Raw genomic sequence first — 24,043 nt, 5'->3', positions numbered from 1 at the left:
AGACACATGTGCAGAATCAGCCACCCCCTCCATTGCTCGTCTCCAGTACTCATTTCACGGCCCGCAATCCTCACCGCACTCGTTGCTGGTCATTTTCAACCTTGCCGACCCACATGATGTCGTCGTTCAAAGTTACATCGTCTCTCGGCCAATCGCGCGCCTTCCGACATGTGCAAACCAGGCGCTGATATTTTGGGAGCGCGAGGGAGGCGCCTCGTTCAACCTCAGCACAATGCACGAGGCGGCTGCCAGGACGAAAGCTGGTAGACAGTCGCGCACAGATCATTCCGGAACAAATCTAGAGAGCGGAGAAGACAAAGAGCTAAAGGAAGTTGTCAGTACCAACGGGACCACCTCACAAAATGGACAGTGAACTTACGTTGTTCGTCGCAGCGATCGCAATGCTGTCTTCAAACGGATGCCAGCTCATGTGCAGGATCTTTTTGTTAAAATCGATCTGGTCGGCGTCTGTTTCTTTTCTCATTCTGCTTCCTTGACCTGCTGCAGGGCTGCCTGCTCTTGAACCACCTTTCTTGGCACCGTTAGGGCTGGCCGAGTTAATGGGAGTCGGCACTCCAACTTTCTTAGCCTTGAAGGCCGACTTGTCTGCCTGCAGGACCACTTCCGTCTCTTGTTCAGGATCTGAGGGATAGATCATGAAGTTGTTGTTGTAGCTCCCAGTCATGACGTTGCTCCCGTCACCACTGAAGACCACTTCGAACTTGTCGAAGATACTATCGTTTTCATACGTGTCGCACAAACGAGGCCTCAAATGCTCATGGATGGGGATAGTCTTGACGGGTTGTCTCTCCATGTTTACGTCCCAAATCTTGACCGTCAAATAATCTCTTGATAGAATGTACCTACCATCATGTGAGAAGCGGACATCGGAAATGGAGGAGATGATTTCGGAAAAGAAGGATCGCGAGGAAGGGTCTTCTTCTTGCTCGAACTCTGCCAGAATGTTAGTTGGTGCAAGGGGCCGGGGAGGGGATATTCACGTTTAGCATGATGATCGCACAGTGCGCTCTCACGCATATCGGCCAGTTTGATTGTACCCTTTGAGCTTGCGTACATGAACCAATTGCAGCTATGTGGGTGGAACTCGGCAGCAGTGATGACTTCAGTGAGCTCCTCCATATTTGCTGGCTTGATATCAACGATGTTGAAACTCTGGTCTTGGATGTTCAGGTTCCACAAGTTGATGCGCAGATCATCACTGCTGATGAAGGTCTCGCCGTCGCTGTTGACAGAGATGCTATTGATGTGATAAGCGTGTGCATTCGCGTACGTGCGTCGAGGAACTGCGGCTACGACGGTATCATGGTGAGTCATTCGAGGAAGCTTCAGCTGAGAGGCATCCTTGAAGTGGATGTGGTTAGGACGAGGTGCCCCTCCACCACCAGCACCGGCTGGGGTGAGGTCTTGGGAGAGGTTGTTCTCGGCAACGACTTTGAGGGACTTCTCAAAAACTTTCCAGAGTTTGATGGTCTTATCGTTTGTAGAAAGAAGATAGTGAGACGCATTCTGTCGTCGGCACCATTTGATCTTGTTGATCTTTTCTTCTATCTCGAGGGATTTGAGATAATCAAACTCTGGTTCGTGGGATTGGAATTCTGTATGGAACTTGTACTCGCATGTCTTTTTCTGTAGGGAAAAAATGTCAGTAGTGTGGACAGTGAACGGGCAATGAAGTTTCACTAACAGTCTCATTTCGTTCAAAAAGGACAACGCGACCACCTTTGTCTCCGGTTGCAAGATAGTTCCCAGTGTGGTCGAATTCGACGGTGGAAATGATATCTGCTTCTGTTATGTCTTCGACATCTCCTTTATCGCCAAAACATTGGGTGAACTTCCATGTGGGAGTTCCGGGTTCTGTTTCGACCATTTTTCATCACAGGGTGCGCTGCAGGTCCAGGAATGTCCAGCAGCACGCACACAGCAGTAGCACCCTAGATCGACGCAAGATTTTACCGCTGGCGGTGCATGGAGCAGTCGCGCTCGATTTCAGGGGGTGGTCAAATTCGTGAAAGGGCGCAGGCGCGGTGTCGAGCGCAGAGCGTCTGTGTAAAGTGAAGTGACGTGACAAGGTTGGGCTGGGGTTGAGATGGCTTGGGTTTGGGACAGTTTTGTAAGCGATGCGGCTCAGGCAACAAAGCGGTGATGATTCGAGTAACAGGACGACAGGAATGAGACGGAGGATGCCTCGTGACGGACGGACAAGGGAGATGCAGAAAAGAATGAAGGATATCGGATGTCAGCAGGGGATGGTTACGACTGCGGTTGTATGTCAGTTCAGTCCTGATCGTGGGGGAGTGAAGGGCAGTGATGCAGTTGCGAGGATCCAAAGCAAGGTTACAGGTACCAAGACAGCAGGTTAGCCGCGTGAGGGCGGATAGGCTGGCACCGGGGGGCCAACTGGGCAGCTACAAAGAGGCGGCGAGGCGCGGCTTGGTCATGATGATGACGATGATGTCGAGGGGCACCTGGGAAAAGTAGCCAGAAGTGCCTGGACTTCCCTGGAGGTGCCCGAGGGGCGCCTTCTTAACTACTGAACCCGGCACCCCGGGTGCCCAAGGCCCCTCGCTACTCGGTACTCGACAGTCCAAGCTAGTACTACGGGGTACTGGGCAAAGCACCACATGCACCCGGCCGTACTTCCTCCGGCGATAATTGCTCCTTCAGCCTCGCGAACCTCGGATCGATCATTATCGTCTCGATTCCATCCCCTGGTCCGGCTTCCCTACACATACATAGCTCCCCGATGTCCTTGATACACGGTCAAAAGTTCGTCTGGTGTTGCAAATTTGGTGTTCTTGTCGCCTTTTCAGCATATTTCCGCCCATCTGGGTATTGATCACCATGCGAATTCGCCTACAGGGAGCCGGAAAGGGACTGGCAAAGCTTGGCAGTCGAGCACGTCAACCGACAGAGAGACTCAAGAATATACTACCAGGACGGGCGCCGATAGGAACAGGGGCATTATCTGCACCCGAGGTCAGGGCCAGGAATTCGCGATTGAAAAGCCTGGTCAATGACTTGGAAGAATCTTCGAGGCCAGATACCAACAATGGAGCTGGGGCGGGTCTAGATGAGGTGTTTGACGACGTCGGAGCTTCGAGACAGGAATCCCCGCCATCTAAGACCTGGTCCAGAGGTGGAAAGCTCAGGGAGGGCATTCTGGTGGACAATGGCATTCCTCTCGTCTCTCCGATCCTTGCCCGCGACGCTTGCAAGTGCTCGGAATGTGTCGACCCTTCCGACCGACAACGCAATTTCTCCTACGCACACATACCTACCGATATTGGTTTCAGCAGAGTAACTCCCGTCGAGAGTTCGGGGGACACCATTGTCAGCTGGCGCAATGACGCTCCCCCTCACTCCGCAGGTACATCGACAATCTTTGACAAGGAGACCATCTCGTCCCTGAGGAAGCCGTTCCGCAACCCGCGCTGGCATCTGTACAGCCTGGCGCAGAAACTGTGGGACGCTGAGTCGTTCACGCGTGATTCCAACCGATTCGACTTCAACGAGTATATGAGTAGTGACGACGCCTTGGCCGAGGCTCTCCACCTGTTGTGGCGGGATGGCCTTGTGTTTATCGACGGGGTGCCCGAGTCAGAGGGTTCTGTTTCGCAGCTGGTGACCCGTATCGGACCGCTCATGAACACCTTCTACGGTCCGACATGGGACGTCCGTTCGGTGCCCAATCCCAAAAACGTCGCCTACACAGCCAAATACCTCGGGTTTCACATGGACTTGTTGTATATGCGGGAGCCTCCGGCGTTCCAGTTCCTGCACTGCATCCACAACGAGAGTGTCGGGGGCGAGTCCCGGTTCGCCGACACGTTCAAGGCTGTCGACGAGCTATACTCGCAAGACCCGGCCAAGGTCCGCGACCTGATGACCTACCCGGTGCGGTACGAGTACGACAACGACGGCTACTTCTACTCGGACCAGAAGCCCACGATCCTCAAGCGACAGGAACTGAACGTGCCCAACCGTCCAACCCACAATGCCCAACACCCGTACGTCATGTCCGACATCGGCCGTGTCTACTGGTCGCCGCCGTTCGTGGGCAACATCCACCCGAAGCTGGAGCACCACGAGCTCGTGCGCTTCGTCGCCGCGAGCAACGCCTTTGCCTCGATCCTCGAGCGGCCCGACATGGTCATCGAGGAGAAGATGGACAGCGGCACCTGCGTCATCTTTGACAACCTCCGCGTCGTACACGCCCGCAATGCCTTCGACCTCAACTCGGGCCGCCGCTGGCTGAGGGGCGCGTACCTCGCCCGCCAGGATTTTGTGAGCAAGGCCTCGTCCATGGTCGACCGGATGCCCGCCAACATTAGGTTTTATACGCTCGACGGCGACCAGTCGTGAGGCAAATGCAATGCACCTGATGATCGTCATATCTGATTTTCACGCCGCTGCCGCCGCCTCAACACGTGTGGCCGTTCTCGAAATCCCCCGGAAAATAGGCGACCGTCTGTTTCACGACCACAAATTCAAGCCCCGCCCCCTTACAGTCTTACAAGACGAAGCCATTTCTCTCTCCCCTTTGTGGTGCGACATGTGCCTTTCCCTATCGCCAGTCTGACAAGGAAGCTCTCGGAGGAACGCCATGCCACGCTGGTCACCAAGAAACCACATTCCGACGAGCAGAGGAAGGAGGAGGGAGGAGGGGACCAAATGTTCTGTACTTGTAACCATCCGTCGTTCATACGCAGACAGACTGCCACACTCCCTCTAATTATTTTCGTCGACCTCTCTCCGTGTCGCCATATCGCCATATCAGACAGATTTCGTTTCTTAGTCCCATTGGTTGCATGGGACTACATGGGACTACATATCGATGCCATGGTATGACTACCTGGATACCCCTACCTGAGAGTGTACATTCTTGGACAGAGAACAAAGACAATGGTCAGGCAGAGGTTTAGAGGTCAAAAGGTCAAAGATCAACCAAGTACGACGCATGAGAGTATACTTCGAGATAGTTAAAGATAAAAAAAAAAGAAACATTCATGACAAACTGCCCCGGACTGTGTAGCCTCTGCAGACAGTGTAGATAGACAAGATCTGAAAGGAAATTGATATGTACGAGGTATCTATCGTACGGAAAAGACTCTTGTTGGGCATTTCTTTTCCAGCCTTTGCGCTATGAACCAGGTAGAACAGCAACTACCTAAAAAAAAAACACGCACAGCGAGGACCCTAGTCTTCCATCCATACCCTCCTATACACATTGAACAGAGACATTTGTTTTTTTTTTTTGGTGGAGGTTTTTCAAATGTCACATTTCTTCATTCTTCTCATTTGTATTGACGACACCAACACTCATTAATGACTCGCCCACAGTGTCCAGCTGTTTCGATCAGGGTCCGCTCAGTGAGAGCTCCGTCAATAGCTGCCCACTCTACGCGGTGGTTGTTGCGCTATAAGGCTTGAAGAAGTCCGGGTCGGCTTCTAGCTCTTCACGGACCTATACACACATTATCAAATCAGCACTATTCAAACCAGGAGGACAGAAGGTAAACATACAATATCAAGCCCACCGACAAGCTCCCCGTTCGTATACAATTGCGGAAAAGTAGGCCAGTCGGAAAACACTTTGAGGCCCTCGCGCACATCATTGTCGGCGAGGATGTTGAAAAATCTATTTTCACACACAACGTTTAGCGCATGTCCGGGATTCCCAAAGTCGAGGCGTCAAGGGGGAGTGGTGACTGCAGCGTACCCATATTTCACTTGGTTCTCGCGCAGAATGCTGACGAGCTGTCGACTAAACCCGCATTGCGGCGCACTGGGGGTTCCTTTCATGAAGAGCATAACCGGCCTGGGACGTCGTCACTGTCAGCAGAGCTGTTCTCTTGGGCAACCGACGCTTTCGATGTGCGCAGAAAGTCGACCGTATCCTTTGTACCAATCCGTAGGATGAGAACTTACGCAGCCTTGACCAACTTCGCCAACCGCTCATTCAACTCCTCTGTAGCCTCGGCCCCCGACGCGGCCTGCGAATCTGAAGGCTTGGATGCATAAGAGCCCGAGTCCTTTGTCGACGTGGGCTGCTCTGAACTTCCGTTCGTATGCGCATGGCTCTGCGGCTCCGCCTTCAGCGGCGGAGGCACCGACGCACTGCCGTTACCGTTGACATTCGCGGCATTGGAGCCAGTGCCGGCGTGCCTCTCCACCGCGGCTCTCAGCTTGCCCGCGTCACTCCCACTCACCGTCTCCAACGTCTTCCCATCTCGCTGAAGGACCAGGTACGGCACCGCGGTCACATCGTATTCTTCGGAGACATCGGGCAGTTCTTCGGCATTTATGGAGAGGAAGGAAAGATCGGCGGCGCGGGATGAAGGGTAGGTCGAGGCCAGGGCGGAGAGGATGGCGTTTGTCTGTGCGCAGGGCGCCGCCCAGGGAGTGTGGAAATAAATTACGTGCAGGTGTGAAGGAGGGGCAGCCGATGTGTGTTGCTTGAAGGCCTCTTCCGAGGGGACCTCTTGGAGGTTCAGGGTCGCCATGATTCAAATTGCGGAGTTAGACTTTTTCTACAAGGAAGATGCAGATATCGTGAAGAGATCAGAAACAAAACGAAGCAGGGTAACGCTGCCCGGCGACGGTAAATGGGCTTGCGACAAATCTTCAGGGTTGAGTAATTGTAAAAACTGCGTGATGGTCTTGTGTATTTTACTGTATCGATGACGCCACATCGGGGCGTGATCGGCCAAGCCAGCCTTGCACACCCTGTCCCACCCCGCCCACCGTGCCACCCAGCCAACCTAGGTGCCACGGTGCCTAGATATCCAGACGCGAACCACAATGGTAATGCAGGGAATGGTACTATTAGGGCAGGTATTCTGCCGTCTGTGGGTAAGAGATAGATTATTCACTGCTCGTGCAGCGAGCTAAGATAGAGAACTCTACGAAACTAGAGTACAAAATGTCGTCCCGCTCTGGCTTTTGGCTGTATCCTCCACTTACCAGCAATATCCAATCTTGGTGGCTGCTGATGACGACCAAGGCTTCCCTGCTGTTGTCGAGTATGCTTAGAGCTATCTTACAGTACATTCCCATGTCTCGGTCATGGCGACCCGATTCCCATCTCCCTCAGCCAGGACACAGCCGAGATGCTTGCCGCAGACTGCATGAAGAAGTGATCCATCGCTTCAGCTTCACCCTGATCCACAGCACAATCGTAAATGTGCCAGAACAAGGGTAGGTCCAACTTGTTGGCTTGTTTGCACCTCTTCAAAATATACTTCGTGGCAGCGTTGACGTCGTTGCCACCCTTGTAGTCCTCAAAGTGGGACTTCATCGGCGAGGTTGCAATACGTTTCTTGAAGGCGGCTGCATTGGTCAGGACGAGCAAGATGATGCTTTTGGAGAAGTACTCCGATCGACAAATGACCTTGAGGTCTTGCAGTCTCTCCAGAAGCACATTCGACCTGTGCGTGTGGTCGAGATATCGATCATAGCAAGTGAGATCGATGGCAAAGAGACAGAACTGGACGTCCGCGAATTGCGAGATGATTTTCATCGCGGATTGTTCCTTGAGCTCGATAATGCGCAGTGTGGACGAGTTCATCGTGAGTTCCGTCTCTTTCATAGTATCGATTGCTTCGGGGGCTCGGATGATATCCATATTGCTAGGGGTGTAGTCGGCCTGGCAGATCCTTTCGATCGCGTTGAGGTAGCTGTAGAAATGTCAATAGCCATCGGGCTTTTCAAGGATGGGATAACGTACTAAGCAGTCTGTCCATGTTGCTGCATGACCGAGAAAGCCTGCCGAACGTGCCAATTGTTCCATATATGTTTGACGGATCCCGCAAGTGGCACAGGGACTTGCCAATCAGGTCCCCCTGACTCGGCAAAATCTCTGATGATGTCCGCATGATCTCTGCTGGCTTGACTAACTAGGCCGTTACCGATATCTTTGACATAGTCCAGAATGGCTACAAGAGCTTTGAGGGAAAGACACGTGATTGATTGACGATACTGTTCGACTTCTGACTCGGAGTATGGCTGACCATATCGTTGCCGCATTTGCTTGACGATGGCGGATCTCCCATGTTTGTCTCCGACAGCAAGGATCTTGACTTCTCTACTCAACTTGCGGGCGTCTTGTTTAAGCCTCAGATCGATCTTGGCCGAGTCACGGGCAGTGCTCTTGAGTTGGAAAAGAGGCGTGTCGGAGAGGGCCCGCCGTTGGCCTTTTTCCCCGGTGCGATCTTCTGTGGGGCTGTTGGCACGCCTGAGCATAGACCGAAAAGTGTTCTGATAGATTCTATGTCGAAGAAGGAGACCGTCAAAGTCAAACGTCCTTGACAGTTTCGAGGCGGTAGAGAGACCCGTCTTGAAGGTGGCGAATGAGGCAGAGTCGCGGAAGCCGACGAGAGACGTGGCATCGTCTTTGGCTCGATTGAAGACTTTTCTGCTTTCATCTCTCACCAGCAAACGTTTCTGATCGGTCGGTGTCCGACTGTTCTGGTCAATACCTGGCTTGGAGGTGGGATTGGTTCCCTTACCATTGGAACGCTGTCAGGCACAGATTGAGGGCATTAATCTGATGGTCTAGGCGGGTGAGACAGTCTTTGGTAGCCTGGTCCTCGAGAAGATAGAGAACTTTGCTGCCGACTTTGAGAAGCTCCTCGTCATCATTCCATTGGAATTTCGATATCTGGTTGTCAATGTATTCGACCAACAACTTGCAATGGGTGATGGCGTCTCCGAGGTCCATCATCAGCTGGTAATGCTGAGAGTCGCCAGAGAGACATTCTGCCCAGTTCTGAACTTGAAGGAGCGCAGTCCGCACTGTTCGAAGATGCCCTGTTAGAAGACTGATATTGAGCTCCGCTTCCCGATACCTCTGGCGGAGTTGCGTCAAGGTGGCGACCGATTTGCCGATGACGGAGACTATGCTGGCAACACCAGCAACGATACTCAAGGTACCACAAAACGGCTCCATGACTCGACCATCAACATGTGTTTTCTCGTGTGTTTAGGGAAAGTCCTCGTGTGAGCCTCTGAAGGTGACGAGTGAAGAAGTTGTGCGCAGACAGGTGCCAGAGACCTCCCAATATTCACTCTGAGGGCTAGATACTCCCACATCCCATGGCACCACCCTGGTAGAATCCATACATCGCTTGGGATAAGTGGATGTGCGGGCAAGCAGGACGGTTGGCTGCAAGCCATGCTGAGGCCTAGTAGGTTGAACAAATGTCCACGGGCTGAAACTGGGCAATGAGCCCCCTTAAGCGCGCGTTATCTTGCGTCAAGCCCCGGACTTTCCTTGCTCATCAATTGTGTTCGGCCCCAGATAAGAGTGGATCAGTAGGTGAAGGACGGAGGTTGGTCGTCTGTGTCTTTCTCGCGTGGATTCGGAGCATCCAGCCGACATGGGCGAGCAAACATTCCACGCGGCAAAGGAACATTCTCTGACAGAGCCCAGCACCTCCTCCCCTAGTAAACTGCAAGCCACAGTGATCTGTTACTTCCGACCATCCCACACCGTAAGTTCGTGGCCTTCCCAGACGGCGTTCTCTTCTGACAATCACTGGTCGTCTCGAAAAGCCACATGCGCCGGACACTGCAAGGAATGGGGCGGGGATTCAGGGGATGCTGAGGCCAGGAAGCAGACTGCGTACAGACGAAGATTAACAGGGAAGATGTCCGTGGTGATGGTGGTGATGGTTGCTCGCAGAAGGTGTGATTCAGGTGGCTAGTGGACGCCAAAGCTCATCTGCTACGCTTGAAACAGAAAAGGCGCAATTCGATCATTTCCCTAGACGGTAAAGACGTCAACCCCGGCCAGATACGAGACCACGTTGCAATCCCCTGAAACACTTGCAAAGGTGTTGTGTCCCTGCAAGGGCATCCGGGCATCTCGATTGATTCGTCGATTTGCTGACAGCAGAAGACACGAGGAACGTGTCCTCCCACCCCTTGAGCACCGGCAGCCCGATGTTTTTGCATGGACTAAGGTGGCAGGGGAGCATCCCGTCTCCAGGAGGGAAATGAAACTCAGCCTTAGTATAGAAGTAGACTCTGCCGTGGCCGCCATGTTTTTGCAAGGATCTTCAGCCTACTCGTACTACTCATATCTCGTGGGTCTTCCGCTCTCGCCAATTTCTGCCTGGCTAATTCTGCTAGGCAAGGACTTGCCGTGTAAAGCCATCGTGGGCTTGAGGGGATGGAATTGGGAAAGGTTCGTTCGCTCGGGTGCTCTGTCTGCTTGGGGAGCATCGAGTCTTATAGTTGCACTGTGGGACAAGTTGAACCTCTTTTGGATGTGTTTGGTGTTCTAATTCGACGGGTTTGGGCTGCCTCGTGGTGAGAAACACCATCGGAGAACAACTAGCAAACAATTGTTTTGGTCACGAGAAGCTTTTGCGTCGCCTAACTGAGCCTGATCGCGGAAGTGGCCCGGGGCGCAAACTGACGCCTAGTGCGACCTTGGCGGCTACCTAACGGGGCACCCGGGGGCCCTTCATCCACCCAGCTCGCTACGAGTAGGTAGCGCAGTTGCGAGTGTCATGGTGACCACCTTTCTTCGGACTTTAATCACCACGCCAATAGATATGGACCTGAGCCTGCAAGCAGACAGCTCACAAGTCCCCAGGATTCTCGATGCCCTTGAATCACAACACCCTTTAGTGTACATAGCTGCAGGGACTAGGGTTGTCAGTGCGACAGTGCGATGCTACTTGATGCCATGAAAGCGGCTGCAGAAAGGGCCGCCAGGCAGAATTTCATCAGGGGATGAATTGTTCAGTGCTAGCTGAAAGACTGTCGATCTCTCTTTTTCTCTCATCTACTTGTTCTCAAGCCATGCCATTTAGGACGTAGGTCCGCGAGGTGGTACGCTCGTAAGGGAAGTATTCCGTCCAGGATGCTGGTCTTTGCCGTATCTGTTCCTGATACCTCAAGGGAAGTCCTCCAGCAGTGTTCAAGTTGTTAGATAGCCACGGGATAGACATTGTGCGATCGAAAGAGCGGATCCCAAGGCTTGAACAGACAGGAGAGATGTGTAGTTCTCCTCTGTCGAGAAGAATCAGACTCATCGGCCATGATGTGCTACTTCTTCCATGGGAACTCATCAGCTCCCATCCCTCACCCTATTGCTAGCAAAGAACTTCCTGTTCCCGTGGACACCCCTCCTGATCTTGTAAGGCCACATGTACTTCAACAGCAGCACAGTGAATTCTCAGTCCTGGTCGTCAAGCGCGCCTCCGTGGGCTTGGTCTGGCCTCGAGACTTCGACTTCTGTCCTCATTGCTATCCCCAACCTTGGTTATCGGCGCACTGTTCCAGAGCCTTCATGCAGGGTGATGATTCGAGTTAGATCCTGACATGGGCAAGACTCAACAACACCAAAAATGCAACTCCAATATAATGCGCCGTTACAGTAACGCTCAACTGAAAACATTCGACAAACAAAAGATGGCCAAGATCATCGTTTAGATTTCCGATCATGCCTCTCGATTGCAATCAGCACTGGGATCAAGAAAATCGCCCCTGCTGCCATGACCACACCAACAAATATCTGCGCGTGGAGAAACTTTCCCGCGGCGACGTTTGCAAGGGCTCCAGCGATGGGTGACCCGATGATAGACCCAACGGCTCCGGCACTCTGGATGTCAAGTTAGTGCCCGTATCGGTGCGAAAGCTTGTCCGAATTTGGGGCAGAGGTACGAAGAGACAAAAGGCGACTTACCCAGCCCATTCCCATCCTGGTGCCAATCACCCCCAGATTTGGTGATATCACGGGATGCGGCATCGTCGAGGTCGGTGCCGTCACCAAGACCCCGGCGACGAATCCCCAGAGGACACACCAAACAATAAACGCGGCCGAACTGTGGATGGCGATCCAGGAGAAGATGAGCACGGTGCCGAGGACGGCGGAGAAGATCAAAGTGTAGATGGGCTTGACCCGTTGACCCAGAAGGTACGGGAACGTGCGGCCGAGGAAAGATCCACCATTCAAGATGGCGAGCATATAGAAAGACATGTCTTCCGACGTGTCCAAGACCCAGCGTGCCCAAGAGACAATGAAGAACAGAGGGATATAGTAGGCCAAAAACAAAAAGAACAAGGAGGCGACCCAGGAGAGAAAGACGGGCTCCCGGATCGCCGTCAAATCCCAGAGAGACCGTGCTTGAGTGGACCCCTCTTTCTTATGTCTGCCGAGAATCAGGCAGATGAGCACTGCGAAAGCCAGGTTGATAAAGGCAATACAGCGGACGGTCCAGCCATACCCAATCCGTGGCTGTAGTTGGCGGAACATGATGGGAAAGATGACGCCGCCCACGCTCGAGCCCACCGCCGCAGCCCCGACCGCGATGGGCCGTCTGGTGGTGAAGAAGATCGAGATGAGCGCCAAAGTCGGCACATACGAGAGTCCCGCCCCCAGGCCGACACAAACACCCTGGGCCAGGAAGACTTGGTAGTAGGACCTGGCCAGACTGGTCATCATCATGCCGAAGACGGTCAGGAAACAACCGACAAAGACGAGCGACCTGAGATAGCCGCGGTCGAACAGGGGGCCGCCAAAGACGCCCGTGAAGACGACCAGGAACGCCTGGACGCTACCGATCCATGATATCGCCGACGCCGACTCGTTGGCGAGCAGGTCTCTGATGAAGAATGCTTGAAAGGCGCCAAATGTGCTCACAATGCCCCAGACGTTGGCAAAGACCAGGAAACCCGCAAAGACCAACAACCACGCTTCAAACCCTCCGTTGGGAGGTACAAAGGTCTGCTGCTGAGGAGGCTCTTGTTGTGAGATGTGATCCTCGGCTTCTGCAATTGGTGTGCCTGGTGTCTTTTCCGAGGCATCCCAGGCATTCTGTGGAGTTATGGAGGACGACGACAGGTCTTCGTCATTCTTTTCGTCGGGGCGAACAAGCATGGTGTGAAGAGTGTGTCTCTGTCAGGCAAACGTCTTCATCCAGCTTGTAAGCAGGTGGCCAAAGGTCAAGGACTGGACCTGCTCTCCACTAAAGGCATAACATTTGAAAATGTAAAAAGTAAAAGTTGAATACTCGAGCTTCTACCTCGTACTTACCCCAGACAATTCTTCATGGTATTCTGCCGCTCTGTGTGCCGGGATCCCGGTGGCGTCGTATGTACTTGTAAGGATCATCCATTTGCGGGAGGATGCGACCGAGGTAGCTCGCTGTGAATTGCTCCGCAGGGCCAATTGGGTATAAATATATTATACCAAGTTACTTTGTACGAGGGGATGTGAAAGAGGCATAGTAAAGTAAGCTTTGCAAGGGAGAGATGGCGCAATGCCGTGCGCAACCCCCGTTCTCTTACCTAAAAGATTCGCTGTTTGCCGGTCGCCCTTCGCCGGTGTTCAGTGCCGGCTTGTGTGAACCGAGGCCGGAGGTGAAGAGGAAGAGCAAGCACGCAAGCCAACAGGGGCTCTCTGTAGTCGTACTTTCAATAATATCGGGAAAAGCAGCTGTATCACTCAATCTTTGAAGCATAAGTGAATTCCGAAGCGTCTCGCCTTGTTTACCCCGTAAATCTCCAGAAACCCACGAGGCTGTGGCAAAGTCAGCATAAGGCGCAACAATTCCCCGGATGTTTCCTTCTCGGCGGTCATATTGACTCTCAAAGACTGGGAGGACTTGAGTCTAGGTTTGCTATGTCCCTTGTGTCAGATCTTAGTACCAGCCTTGTCTTTTTTTCCCCAGGAGCTCTGCTATCTGATTCTCAAGAATCCCAGCCTTGCCACCCACCGTGCCAATCCGCCAAGTAAGCCATTAACCTCGCCATCGGCACAGGAAATGGCGCAATATCATATAGCAGGACAAAACTTCTAAGAGGAGGTTTACACGGATATAATTCGGGCACAAGAAGAGTGCTCCATATAAGTCACGGATAGGGATACCCCTGCTCTGCTCGGGTCAAAGGCCTTTTGCTGTCAGCCTTCTTGTTTCCCATCTAAGCAATACGTCGCGACCCAACGAGAGACTTGAGGCGCCATCTATACTGTGAATACTAGACCACCAGCTCAAAAGTTGTCAGCATGTTCCAAAGTCGGATCGCAGCAGCAGCGAGTCGCACCCTTAGCGTACGACAAACACACTCCCCTCTTCGACGTCCGCTGGTCGCTTTCCGCCAATTCTCTGGCTCTGCATCTGTGCTTCAGAGCCTCCCGGTGCGAATCCATGGTCGAGGCACCGGCACGCAGCAAACTATCGAGGTTGAGGGCAAACCATACAAGATCCTGACCGACACCTATCAAGTTCTGGGAGGAAACGATTCGTCGCCGTCACCCGTGTCCTACTCATTGGCCAGTCTAGGCTCCTGTACCCAGGTGACTGGATCCGTGGTTGCTAAGGACCACAAGATCAAGGTTGGGCAATGGGACGTTGCGGTCGAGGGCATCCTCCCCACCGCGGTGTTGGTCAACGGCGAACAGGGCAACCCGAACTGGGAGAAGGTCGTGTTGACAGTCAAAGTCCAAACCGACATCAAAGGCGGCAATGATGATCCAAAGTTCAGGCATTTTGTCGCCGAGTCCGAGCGCCGATGCCCGATCACGCAGCTCTTCGTTCGCAGTGGAGTTGCGTTCAGCAGTCAGTGGACCAATGAGTCACTCTGAGAGATGGAGATTGGTGCAGAAAGCGCGAGGACAGGAGCTTGGATAACCTGAATGGATAGCGGCTGCGGAAATGCTCTATCTAGGACAGGTTGAACCCACGGTGCGGTGTTGGTAAAGACCTCATCCGGGCTGATACCCAGTGTCTATCACACCTTCGTCGCAGTCCGCAGATGTTACCAGAGAGACTTTGCAGCGTCTGGTCTCTACAATAAAAGATTCTTCTTGGTTCGCACTGCTTAACTTTTGGCAGAGTCTTACTCTGACTCCTTCTTTCCTGGCTGCAAATGGCTGTCGTGCTTCGCACTTTCTTGTCCCGCTGGTTCATGGTTTGAGGACCTCGTCCCCTTGAGCGACTACGGTATCTGACTTCCAGCATGTATGGCATCGCCTACGTCCCACTCACCGTCAAGAGTCGATGGGCTGCAAAGTGCGAAGTGGCTTTCCGCTTGAGGACCTTCAGGAGGACCTTCTTCGATCCACACAACGCCCTCCTCGCATACAAATGGCCAGTGGCCCTTGCGTGACTACGGCATCTACCCCTTTACATCTGGTGTCAAGCTCATCTTCTACACACGAACAGCCAAAGACTGAACCCAAAGGTACTCCTTGTCTCCACCACAAATAGCCCACGCCTCTAAACCCTCGTCACGATTTCGTCCTGTAAGGGGTTCTCAGCCTTGTACCACCAAGTCCCACCATCTCTCTCCATACACATCCACGTCGACACGATACGATCATACAAGATGTCTACCCAGCAGAAGCTTGATTTCGCACGTGATTTCCTCAGTGAGGAGGAGCATCGCACCATTCGCACCTTGACACAGATCCTCTCTTGGACACAGAGGCTGGCTGAAGGCGGCAAGGCACATGTCAACTTCAGCGCAAGTATCCGTTCAGAGGCAGCGGAGGCACAACAGAACTCCCAACATAAGCTTCTGAACAGCTTCCTGCGGTCTGTCGACGGTGGAGGCGCAGAGGCGATTGCAATCTTGCCTGGTGGGTTCACCGGCCGCGGGCTTACTCTCTTCGCTGGAGGCGCCCAACGGTCACTGGAGGGCAATGCTCAGGCCGACCTCAGGGAGCCCACCGTTTCCAATGGTGAAAGATGCAGGGTGGGATTCACGCGCTACACGGTCCCTCCCGATTTTGTGCAAGACCCTCTACCATCCCTTCTCGACCTCCTAGAGAAACATGGCGGCGACGTCCCTCCGGCCCTCACCGTCCAGCTGACCCTGACACTGCTGAAGCAGGCCCCGAGGCAGATCGGCCAAGAAGCGCAGCACAAGGCCTGGGAGGACTTCACAGTTTTCATGACCTGTGTCGGGCAGAAGCGGCTACAGGAGCGATTTGACTTTGGCGCGAGGGCTCGAAACTTCTACGCGGTCTTCCGTCTCCGGTACGAGGACGAGGACGAGGACGAAGAGATACCCGCCTCGTTCGCCGACGCGGTGGATAAACTCACGGGCCCCCAGGCCAACGAGGAGCGGTTTAACGGTGTTGCCCCTCTCCCCAAGGGCAACGGGCCAGAGCTCAAAACCTTTCTTAGGAAGCTTGAGCTCATCAGCAAGGCCGATCACAAGCAATCTGAAAGTAGCGAGTATAACGCTCCTCGCTTCTTTTACGAGGCTCTATGCACGCTATTGCGAGGTATAGAGAAGGTGCTGGATCGTGCTAAGCTATGTCAGCCTCCTTGGGCCGGACAGGCATCCAATGATAGAGCGGCCTTCAGCAAAGCCATCCATGCTCTGGAGGGCATTATGCGTTTCCTGTGGGCTTTTGTAGCCCGCTTTCGAGAACAGATCCGCCTCACACTCAAATGGGTGGCCCGCATATGCGAGCTCAAGGACGACGCTCATCGGGGCTCTGAGCCAGGGATCAAGCAAGCCTGTCCCTACCTGGAGGGGGAACACGTCGTCACCCTGAAAGAGATCGAGAACGGGAGGACTTGGGACTGGTCCAACGCGTGCCTCCAGTGGCTACAGCTCCTGCTTTCTCAGCAGGACGCCGCCCGGGACATTCACATGTGGGCGCCATCTCGGACATGGAGGTCCAAGTCTTTGAGGCAAGTGGTCCCCCTGGCCAAGGTTCACACGATCGAGTTCAAGGTCGCACCCTGGGATCGAGGCTCCCGCGACCTGTGCAACGTTCGGCAGGAACTGGAAGAACTCGAGTGGCATTCCGAGACCAGTCGCAGGGCTTTGACACTGTGGCTAGAGCGGAACGGACACGGCGATCTGGACGAGGCGGAATTCGCGGGCACTGTTCACTGTGAGACGATGCTGCTCACGCTGCACGCCCTGACGCTCCCCTGGGTATTCGGACGCACGTGCCCGAGTCCCGAAACAATATCCCAGTGTCTCAGGTCTCGCGACATAGTCGTCTCGCCGCAAGTCGTTAGCAAGCTCCAGGCCGGTCGCGACATGCTGGGTGTCTCGAGAAGATGCTGCCCCGGGTGCAGGGCCGTTGTCCTTGCGATCCGCAACCTGCAGAGCTTCCGGCGACGAGTAACCCCGCCGCCTTTCCACGGGGTTTGGCTCCCCATGGCCCTCCCGCCCTGGACGCCGCGTCGCATCGGCCTCAAACTCTTGGTACAGCTCCGTCATGAGATTCGCTATCGCGGCCGACTCGCTTTCAAAGCCTTGACCCCGGAGGAGCAAGAGGTGCTGAACCGGAACCATGTGCCCGAGGTCATTTTTCCTTCAGAGATTCCAGAGCTGCCAGTAGATTGGAGGTCCTCTGAATCCGACTCCGAATCTGAACCGGAAGCTTGACGAGACGGTTTTCTCTTCGTGCCTGCAAAAGAGTTTGTCGATGTCCTTGGAAATGGAAAGGCTCTGTGGTTTGACCTATATGGAGAAGGAGGGGGGGTCATTAACAGTCCGGCGCTATGGTTAGGGAGAGGAACCTCGTTGATATATAGTATGTACGCGGCAGAGAAATGAGGAATTTGGGACTTTGGAGGTTCATTCTGAATATTGTGTTTATATATTGCCTGTCTATTAGTATATATATTAAATGTCCACCCGATTAACCGAACAACATGAGCCATGAACCTCGAACCTTTCTGAGTGGTTGTCTATCTGTCTGTCTTCTCCCCTCCCCTCGTCGCGTCTTCTCAGTCCCAAAATACCCCTGAAAGTGGTATACTTTCTACAATTCGGTTTTGTTTTATTTGGAGGTGATCGGAGCTGATCAAACGGGAACTGGGAGGTTTGGGGAGATTCAGAGAGCTACTTGGTATGCATGCATATGCGGCCCGTGTATACGTACGTGCATACGCATACGTATACATAGACATGTACAGTAACCACCTAGGTATTACGTAGCAAGTACGTAGTTGAAGGAAGGGTACATAACGCAGAGTTGATGCCGAAGGGGAGCGAAGCGAAAAAGAAGCGAAAGATGGGGGAACAGGAGCCAGACAACAGGTCAGGAGAAGAAAAGTTAGGGGAAAAGAATCCCGAACTACATACGGATGTATGTAGTAAGAACCGAGTATAGGCAGCGTTCGTGTCAATAATGCTGCCTAGGTAGGTAAGGTAGGTAGGACACACAGCGGTGTAGCTTGGGTGGAAAAGATAAATACTGACACTGGAGATAGCTGGCTGGCTCTTTATGCCTTCTGTCTTCTCTGTGTCTGTGGGAGACGTCCTTTGACATTTTTTAGGAGGCCTCTCTGGGTGTGTGTGGATATGTGTCTATCTCTATCTTCCTCCAAGAAAAAGAAAAAAGAAATGCCACACACACGCTTGCACCCGTTGCAAACGCTCCTCAGTGCTTCGTCTGCCTCATCGTCGTCGCCGCCACAAACACAAGCAGGACATGCATTCCGCGAAACAACGCCGCGGCCGAATCTTTGGTTGACAAAACCTGTGGGCCACTTTTGGTGGCTTAGACCCTCCTAAACTGAGCCAAGTTGACTCTGCCTGCCTACCCACTACCAGGTAGTCAGTTGCATCACCCAGCGTTGACTTGAGACTGCTATGCTCGAAGTGAGCCAAGGATGAATCGAGTGTCGCCAGGAAATGGCGGGGACAGGTACCACGAATCTCGCAATTATTTTGTTCGTGTTCAATGAGATTCCCCAACCAGGTACCACATGCAGCCATTTCATGGTCGGCTTGCGCGGTGCCTTGATTTTCGCTCAGCTGCAAGTCTCGTGAGCGGCCTTTTCTTCGGCCGCACTTTGCGCGCGCACGTGAACGGCTACCACAGAGAAGAATGGATAGACCACAGTTTCCGGTCGGCATCGTCGCAAAGGAGGCGTTTCGCTTGAACCCAGTAGTTGGAAGGCTCTCCGAAGGATCACCAATCGATCATCCAGCCTTTGGCAGCACATGTGACGAGTCATCGCTTCCATTCCCCCCTGCCTCTCATGTAACCCTCGATGGACCTCCACACCTCCTCAACAGTCTCTCTATCCCTCCACCGTCGTGACATCCTCGTTTCTTGCTCAATATTTTGCCCGTGTGCTCTTTCATCCCACCTTTCGACGGCAAAAGTTTTGACGCTAGATCCCCACCCTTTGACTTCAGCCGGGATGGGTAGACCCTTCTCTCCGACATAAATACCAAGGACGTGACCAAACAACTCCTGTGGTTCTCGCCATTTGTAGCCTCGGAATTGCCAGATCTGACCGGTGGTAAAGACAGCAACGACCCGGGACCAGTAATCTGGCTTGAAGTGTTCGGGAGAATCGACGAGGATGAAGCGATACGGTTTCTCGCTCAAAGAATGCATTGTGCGGGTGATGTGCAGCAGATTGGCCGTGGTTTGGGTAGACAGGGTGGGATGGTCCGGGGGCACATACAAGCCAGTATCGAGAAATGTTTTGATGTTAGACATCCGGAGCAAAGACGATGCAGATGGAGAGAGGAGGATGATCGGGTCGGATCGTTTCGAGGACACGGCCGATGCAAGTGGTTTGGACGAGTTTGCGGCAGGTCGAGCGGCCAGTTGAGCTGGTTTTGCTGGAAGACTACCTGGTCGCGAAGATGAAGGGAGACCTTTTCGTCGCCCAAGGAAGGTTTCTGCATGCTTACGGACATGTGAGAAGTCCTGTCAAAAGAGTTAGCACATGGATATTGGTACGTGGGTGAGATGATGCTTACCGTGGGTTTGATCCCGCGCAAGACTGTGTTGTGATCGCCCATCCTTCGTTCACCATTGTAGATTGCCTGCAGCCGGGCATCGATCACCTTGACAGGCCTGCCACCAGCGGTTTGTGTAACACCGACCCCAGAGCCACTGACTGTAGGCACAGCCGCACCACCAGCAACATCGGCTGCCCTGTTGACCGCATCTCCCAGAGCAGCCGCGCCTTCAATGGGCTTGATGTATTCCGACTCTTCCGAGGCGCCTTCAAGCCAGGTGATCAGGTCCAAGCGCTCAACGAAAATCAGATTTCGCACTTTGTGGCCTTCGGGTAACTCCTTGTCGAGCTCGGCTGCGCGAGCAATGTACTCGGGCACTGGAACATCCTTCTGCTGCCAGGCGAAGAAGATGCTGCGTAGATCAACTTGGGCAGTGTCCGGATTCTGCGACGTAAACCGCGTCTTCGTGTCTAGAGGGAGGCATTGTGAGGCGGGGTGTGTGAAGTAGAGGTGTGTCGCCTCGACTAACGAATCTGTTTGGTTTGCTTCGGCGGTGGCAGGATCTGAGGTCTTTGTGAGGGTTGGGGGTTTGGAGGCTGCAATTGAGGACCGCAACAGTTGCAGCGCATCCGAGGAGGCCATCTCTTCAATTAGTGTTCAACAGGGATCAGTGCTATAGTCTAGGTCGATACGGCATCGCCGTGTGCGCGACTAATGTTGTCGTAGAGGGTTGCATGCAGGACTGTCAGTCCCCATTTGGGCCTTTCCAAGAGTGGTAAAAGACAGGATGCCCGCTGAGTCACGGATTATGATTTTTCCGTCATGTCCGGCACGCATGGGCCTTTCCCCCCTTTTCCCACGGCCTTCAGCCTCTTTGCCAATGGATCATATACATCCACGACGCAAGCCACTTCCATCCGTCTTGTCCCAAAGACTGCTGTATTTGTAGTCAAATCGTTGCTAAAATTGCTTTGTCCGACCCATGTTACATGCGCTATGCATCTTGGCCGGTCAGCGTGTCATCGACTGGACGTCGAACTGCAGGAAATACTAGGATCTTGGGACTCGGTCATCTCGCTTTCCCCTTCGAATCTCCCTTCTGGAAAATTTCCAGTTCAGGAGAGTGTCCGGACAGGGGTGGACGAAATTAGGGCGGACGGCATAGCCTATGTGCTCTTTACGGAGTCCTTGTCCGAAAAGGCGATGTCTTCGTCCGGTCATGGAGCGACATACTCGTACCGAGCACAGGTGGAGCGTTGAGAGGAAGCGCAGTCGGTCACTTCACCAACGTTGACCACCTCGTTGAGGTAAGAAGCAGACAGAATGCTGCTTTTGAGACATCTCGAGAACTATCTCGAGAGTGTAGTTGGACAGCTGTTCATATTATTCTGCAATATCTTGAAAGATCAGTCCATCTCATTGTTGTTTCCAATACAGCTATCCACGTCCCACACCATTTGCCCCCCAGCGACCAACGCATTGCTCGTCTTGCCCCAGCCATCGTCTGCGATATCCGCCATCCCCCCGATGTCTCGTCCCTTCATCCCTTCGTCCCTATCCACTCTTTATTCGCATCCTCCACAGGGGTATCTTTCCAATGCAAATGCAGAATGGAATGCTCGCGCCCCTAAAGCTATGCCCGGTTGTAAGAAAAAGAACACACAACCACCTCTCCGACCACGCTATGCAGAACCTGTACATGATGGTATGCAACAGATATGGCAGTACACTGCCGAAATGGAATCATTCTATTCTCGCAATAAGACAAATCGCGAGACTCATGACATGCTCGTGCAAGTCACCCAGCTTTGCCCGCAATGGTGAAATGACAGTTTTGTACAACGAATCCGTACCACAGATTCTGCATTCGTATATTCATCACATTAGAATGTGGTCTTGTAAATTGTTATCGCTGAAACAGCGAAGACCACTAAGACGGGTCTGATTCGAAGTCGTCGTTGGTAAAGACTTGATCAAGCAGACGGATTATGATCGTGTATTCGACCGACTGACGGTTCGATCAGGTGCGGGTGACATTGCTCGGTTCGAGCCGATTAAGTCGATTTCGTGATCTCGAAGGACCGCAGCGTGCCTGGGATCTCGGAGGAATTTGGGGACAGAGTCCTACGACATTAAGTCAACGTGAATTCTGGGAGGATAAGCAGTAAAAGCTTACGCTAGCCATCAGTTTAAAGACGGCGCCTTGGGCAAGCTCAAACAAATCCACAACTTCATCTAGACTCTCACGCATGGATTCATCATCGGCGTTGGTGCGAATCATTCGTGAGTCGAGACGATTCCGGAGGGAGTGGTCGATGTTCAGCTCTGAGGGGGCACCGGACGCAAGAAATGAGTTATAGAGACCTAGACCGATCAGCCTCAGGAGTTTTGGGAGCAAGAAGCTTCGATTGACTTACCATATGCCGCAGCGAGGGTCTCCCTGACAGCCTCGGGTCGTTCTAGCTTTCCAGACTTCTCAAGATTTCGGTAATTGGTGGTAAAGTCCGACACGTCGAAGTAAAACTGCAAATTCTCCTCGCAGAGTGACTGCCTAAGAAACTCTTTGAAGAGCAACCGCAGGGCCGCGTCTTGCAGGATCACGTTCAATCGGCTGACGTTGGAGTCCTTTGCAAGTCGACTCTTAGGATCCTTTGTGTCTCGACTATCTTCACTGTCAATGCTCGCAGGCCGTGCAAGCCAGCCGCAGACCCGTTGTCCCCGTTCCGTGATCGTGTAAATTGCATGCTTGGTAGGTTGGAAGTACGTGGCCATTGGGTTCAATCGAATATATGCTCGGTCCTCCACAACTGGTGCCATCAACTGCCACTTCACAAACAATTCTGCCATTTCGTAGGTTTCTCTGCGGTCGATGGTGGTGCAGCAATCGAGTAACCAGTCGGAAGCGGCTTTACCAGTGAAGCTGTTGTTGACTAGTTTATCCAACACTCTTCGTTCCTTGGCCATCTTGACACCCACAAGTCCAGAGGCATACTCGGAGACGGAGTCAGAGTCTGACAAGGATGTAGAGCTCTTGAGGTTGGGGCCTTCTGAGCCCATAAATCGGCGGAATATGATCTCGATCGTCGGCCTGTCCTGTACAAGTTTGTCGGTGGCTGGGTCCCTTTCCAAGGATACCATCTGCATCTGATTTCGCCGTAGTATGGGTTCAATGTGACGTGCATTAATTCCGTTTCGACCGCAGAAACGGTGTAGGGTAGCGGATCCCTTTGGCGTCAGTTGCCACACGCCACCCTTGGTCACAAAGACGGTGTTCCCTTTGGACTCGGCAGACTCGATCAGCCGTGCATCAACAAATCGTTGGCACACGGAGCGAGCCATCTCCTTGGCCATGGAAAATGTTGTCGTCGTGGTCGTGACGACCCATCTTGATGGGTTCTTTGGGTCGGGGATGCGGTTAGATTGAGAAAACTTCAGTGAGCCGAGATTCGTGATGGCCTCTTCTGATAGAAACGTCTCCTCGACCCTCGAGAACCTGACTCGATGGGGAGTGAGTGGCAGGCTGGTAATGAGAGTGGCGAATAGGTCTTGGAAGTCTCGGGTGAAGGGTCTCTCATCGTCGGTCATGCGCAATATCTTGGATGACGTCTGATGCATTTTCCCATCTTTCCTGTCCGGGTTCGGCATTGATGGGACCGTGGTGCTGTTTCTCGAATCTTGAATTGGAAGGGGGATTCCGCTCGTTCTCCGGGACTGTGCGGCGGCGTGCACTTCTGGCGAAGTTGGTGACCGTGGAAGAGTTGGTCGTGTGTGGTTGACAGAGGCGGAATGTTTAGATAGGCTTCCCGACGAGGTTGCCGAGCGCAAACTTGGTGTGGAACTTGTGCCCAGGGAGGCCAGATTTGCAAAGGCGTTAGATGTTTTCTCGCGTGCCAGAGATGCCAGCGACCTTCTGCTTTTGGCTTGGGCAAGACTGGTTGAACTTGAGTGATGGTGGTGAGGTGGGCGAGTAGAGTCTGTACGAAGCGAATTCGAGGTGGAAGAGGAATCGTGGGCGATATCAGGCGAAACGACTTGGGCAGGTAAATTTGGAACAGGCGCCGAAGTCATGGAGTCGTCCACTGACACATCCGTTGGCTCGGACATGGAGAAGACTGGAAATCATGCGGGTAAAGATGCTCAGGATTTGGACAGGTTCCGCACAGCATCGCACTCGTACTGGGCGATTTCAGAGGGCCGCCAGAGGAGCAGGACTGGCGGTCGACGGTAGTAGTGTGGCAGAAACACCAACGGGGCGTAACCCACGACCCACGAAGAAGCCGGGATTGCTCACCACGAGACCACGAGGATAGTGGAGCCACTTAAGCCGCAGGCT

General features: G+C 53.2%; 9 protein-coding genes across 9 annotated transcripts; 3 read left to right on the top strand and 6 right to left on the bottom strand.

The window, feature by feature from the left end:
- Positions 1–355: 355 nt before the first annotated feature.
- On the bottom strand, positions 356–1,888 carry Z517_04242 (uncharacterized protein; the record flags this gene model as incomplete). The annotated part of the gene is made up of 3 exons (XM_013429571.1): positions 356–954; positions 1,002–1,647; positions 1,706–1,888. 3 exons carry the CDS (start codon positions 1,886–1,888, stop codon positions 356–358), a joined length of 1,428 nt encoding a protein of 475 aa, XP_013285025.1.
- Positions 1,889–2,862: 974 nt separating this feature from the next.
- On the top strand, positions 2,863–4,383 carry Z517_04241 (uncharacterized protein; the record flags this gene model as incomplete). The annotated part of the gene is made up of 1 exon (XM_013429570.1): positions 2,863–4,383. The coding sequence occupies one exon, from the start codon at positions 2,863–2,865 to the stop codon at positions 4,381–4,383; it is 1,521 nt and encodes a 506-aa protein (XP_013285024.1).
- A 1,036-nt stretch (positions 4,384–5,419) lies between these two features.
- On the bottom strand, positions 5,420–6,524 carry Z517_04240 (Grx4 family monothiol glutaredoxin; the record flags this gene model as incomplete). The annotated part of the gene is made up of 4 exons (XM_013429569.1): positions 5,420–5,485; positions 5,545–5,659; positions 5,741–5,839; positions 5,950–6,524. The coding sequence occupies 4 exons, from the start codon at positions 6,522–6,524 to the stop codon at positions 5,420–5,422; spliced, it is 855 nt and encodes a 284-aa protein (XP_013285023.1).
- A 560-nt stretch (positions 6,525–7,084) lies between these two features.
- Z517_04239 (uncharacterized protein) lies at positions 7,085–8,968 on the bottom strand (the record flags this gene model as incomplete). The annotated part of the gene is made up of 3 exons (XM_013429568.1): positions 7,085–7,697; positions 7,748–8,482; positions 8,529–8,968. The coding sequence occupies 3 exons, from the start codon at positions 8,966–8,968 to the stop codon at positions 7,085–7,087; spliced, it is 1,788 nt and encodes a 595-aa protein (XP_013285022.1).
- A 2,484-nt stretch (positions 8,969–11,452) lies between these two features.
- Positions 11,453–12,910, bottom strand: Z517_04238 (uncharacterized protein; the record flags this gene model as incomplete). The annotated part of the gene is made up of 2 exons (XM_013429567.1): positions 11,453–11,632; positions 11,717–12,910. 2 exons carry the CDS (start codon positions 12,908–12,910, stop codon positions 11,453–11,455), a joined length of 1,374 nt encoding a protein of 457 aa, XP_013285021.1.
- A 1,128-nt stretch (positions 12,911–14,038) lies between these two features.
- On the top strand, positions 14,039–14,617 carry Z517_04237 (uncharacterized protein; the record flags this gene model as incomplete). Its single annotated transcript, XM_013429566.1, has 1 exon — positions 14,039–14,617. The coding sequence occupies one exon, from the start codon at positions 14,039–14,041 to the stop codon at positions 14,615–14,617; it is 579 nt and encodes a 192-aa protein (XP_013285020.1).
- Positions 14,618–15,360: 743 nt separating this feature from the next.
- On the top strand, positions 15,361–17,388 carry Z517_04236 (uncharacterized protein; the record flags this gene model as incomplete). Its single annotated transcript, XM_013429565.1, has 1 exon — positions 15,361–17,388. One exon carries the CDS (start codon positions 15,361–15,363, stop codon positions 17,386–17,388), a length of 2,028 nt encoding a protein of 675 aa, XP_013285019.1.
- Positions 17,389–18,964: 1,576 nt separating this feature from the next.
- On the bottom strand, positions 18,965–20,352 carry Z517_04235 (uncharacterized protein; the record flags this gene model as incomplete). The annotated part of the gene is made up of 2 exons (XM_013429564.1): positions 18,965–19,675; positions 19,729–20,352. The coding sequence occupies 2 exons, from the start codon at positions 20,350–20,352 to the stop codon at positions 18,965–18,967; spliced, it is 1,335 nt and encodes a 444-aa protein (XP_013285018.1).
- Positions 20,353–21,696: 1,344 nt separating this feature from the next.
- On the bottom strand, positions 21,697–23,814 carry Z517_04234 (uncharacterized protein; the record flags this gene model as incomplete). The annotated part of the gene is made up of 3 exons (XM_013429563.1): positions 21,697–21,834; positions 21,887–22,074; positions 22,128–23,814. 3 exons carry the CDS (start codon positions 23,812–23,814, stop codon positions 21,697–21,699), a joined length of 2,013 nt encoding a protein of 670 aa, XP_013285017.1.
- Positions 23,815–24,043: the final 229 nt, after the last annotated feature.

This window comes from Fonsecaea pedrosoi (genome assembly GCF_000835455.1).
Source record: "Fonsecaea pedrosoi CBS 271.37 unplaced genomic scaffold supercont1.3, whole genome shotgun sequence".
NCBI classification, from domain to species: Eukaryota; Fungi; Ascomycota; class Eurotiomycetes; order Chaetothyriales; family Herpotrichiellaceae; genus Fonsecaea; species Fonsecaea pedrosoi.
Note: the sequence above shows the minus strand (reverse complement) of the source record. Positions and strands in the feature narration are given on the sequence as shown.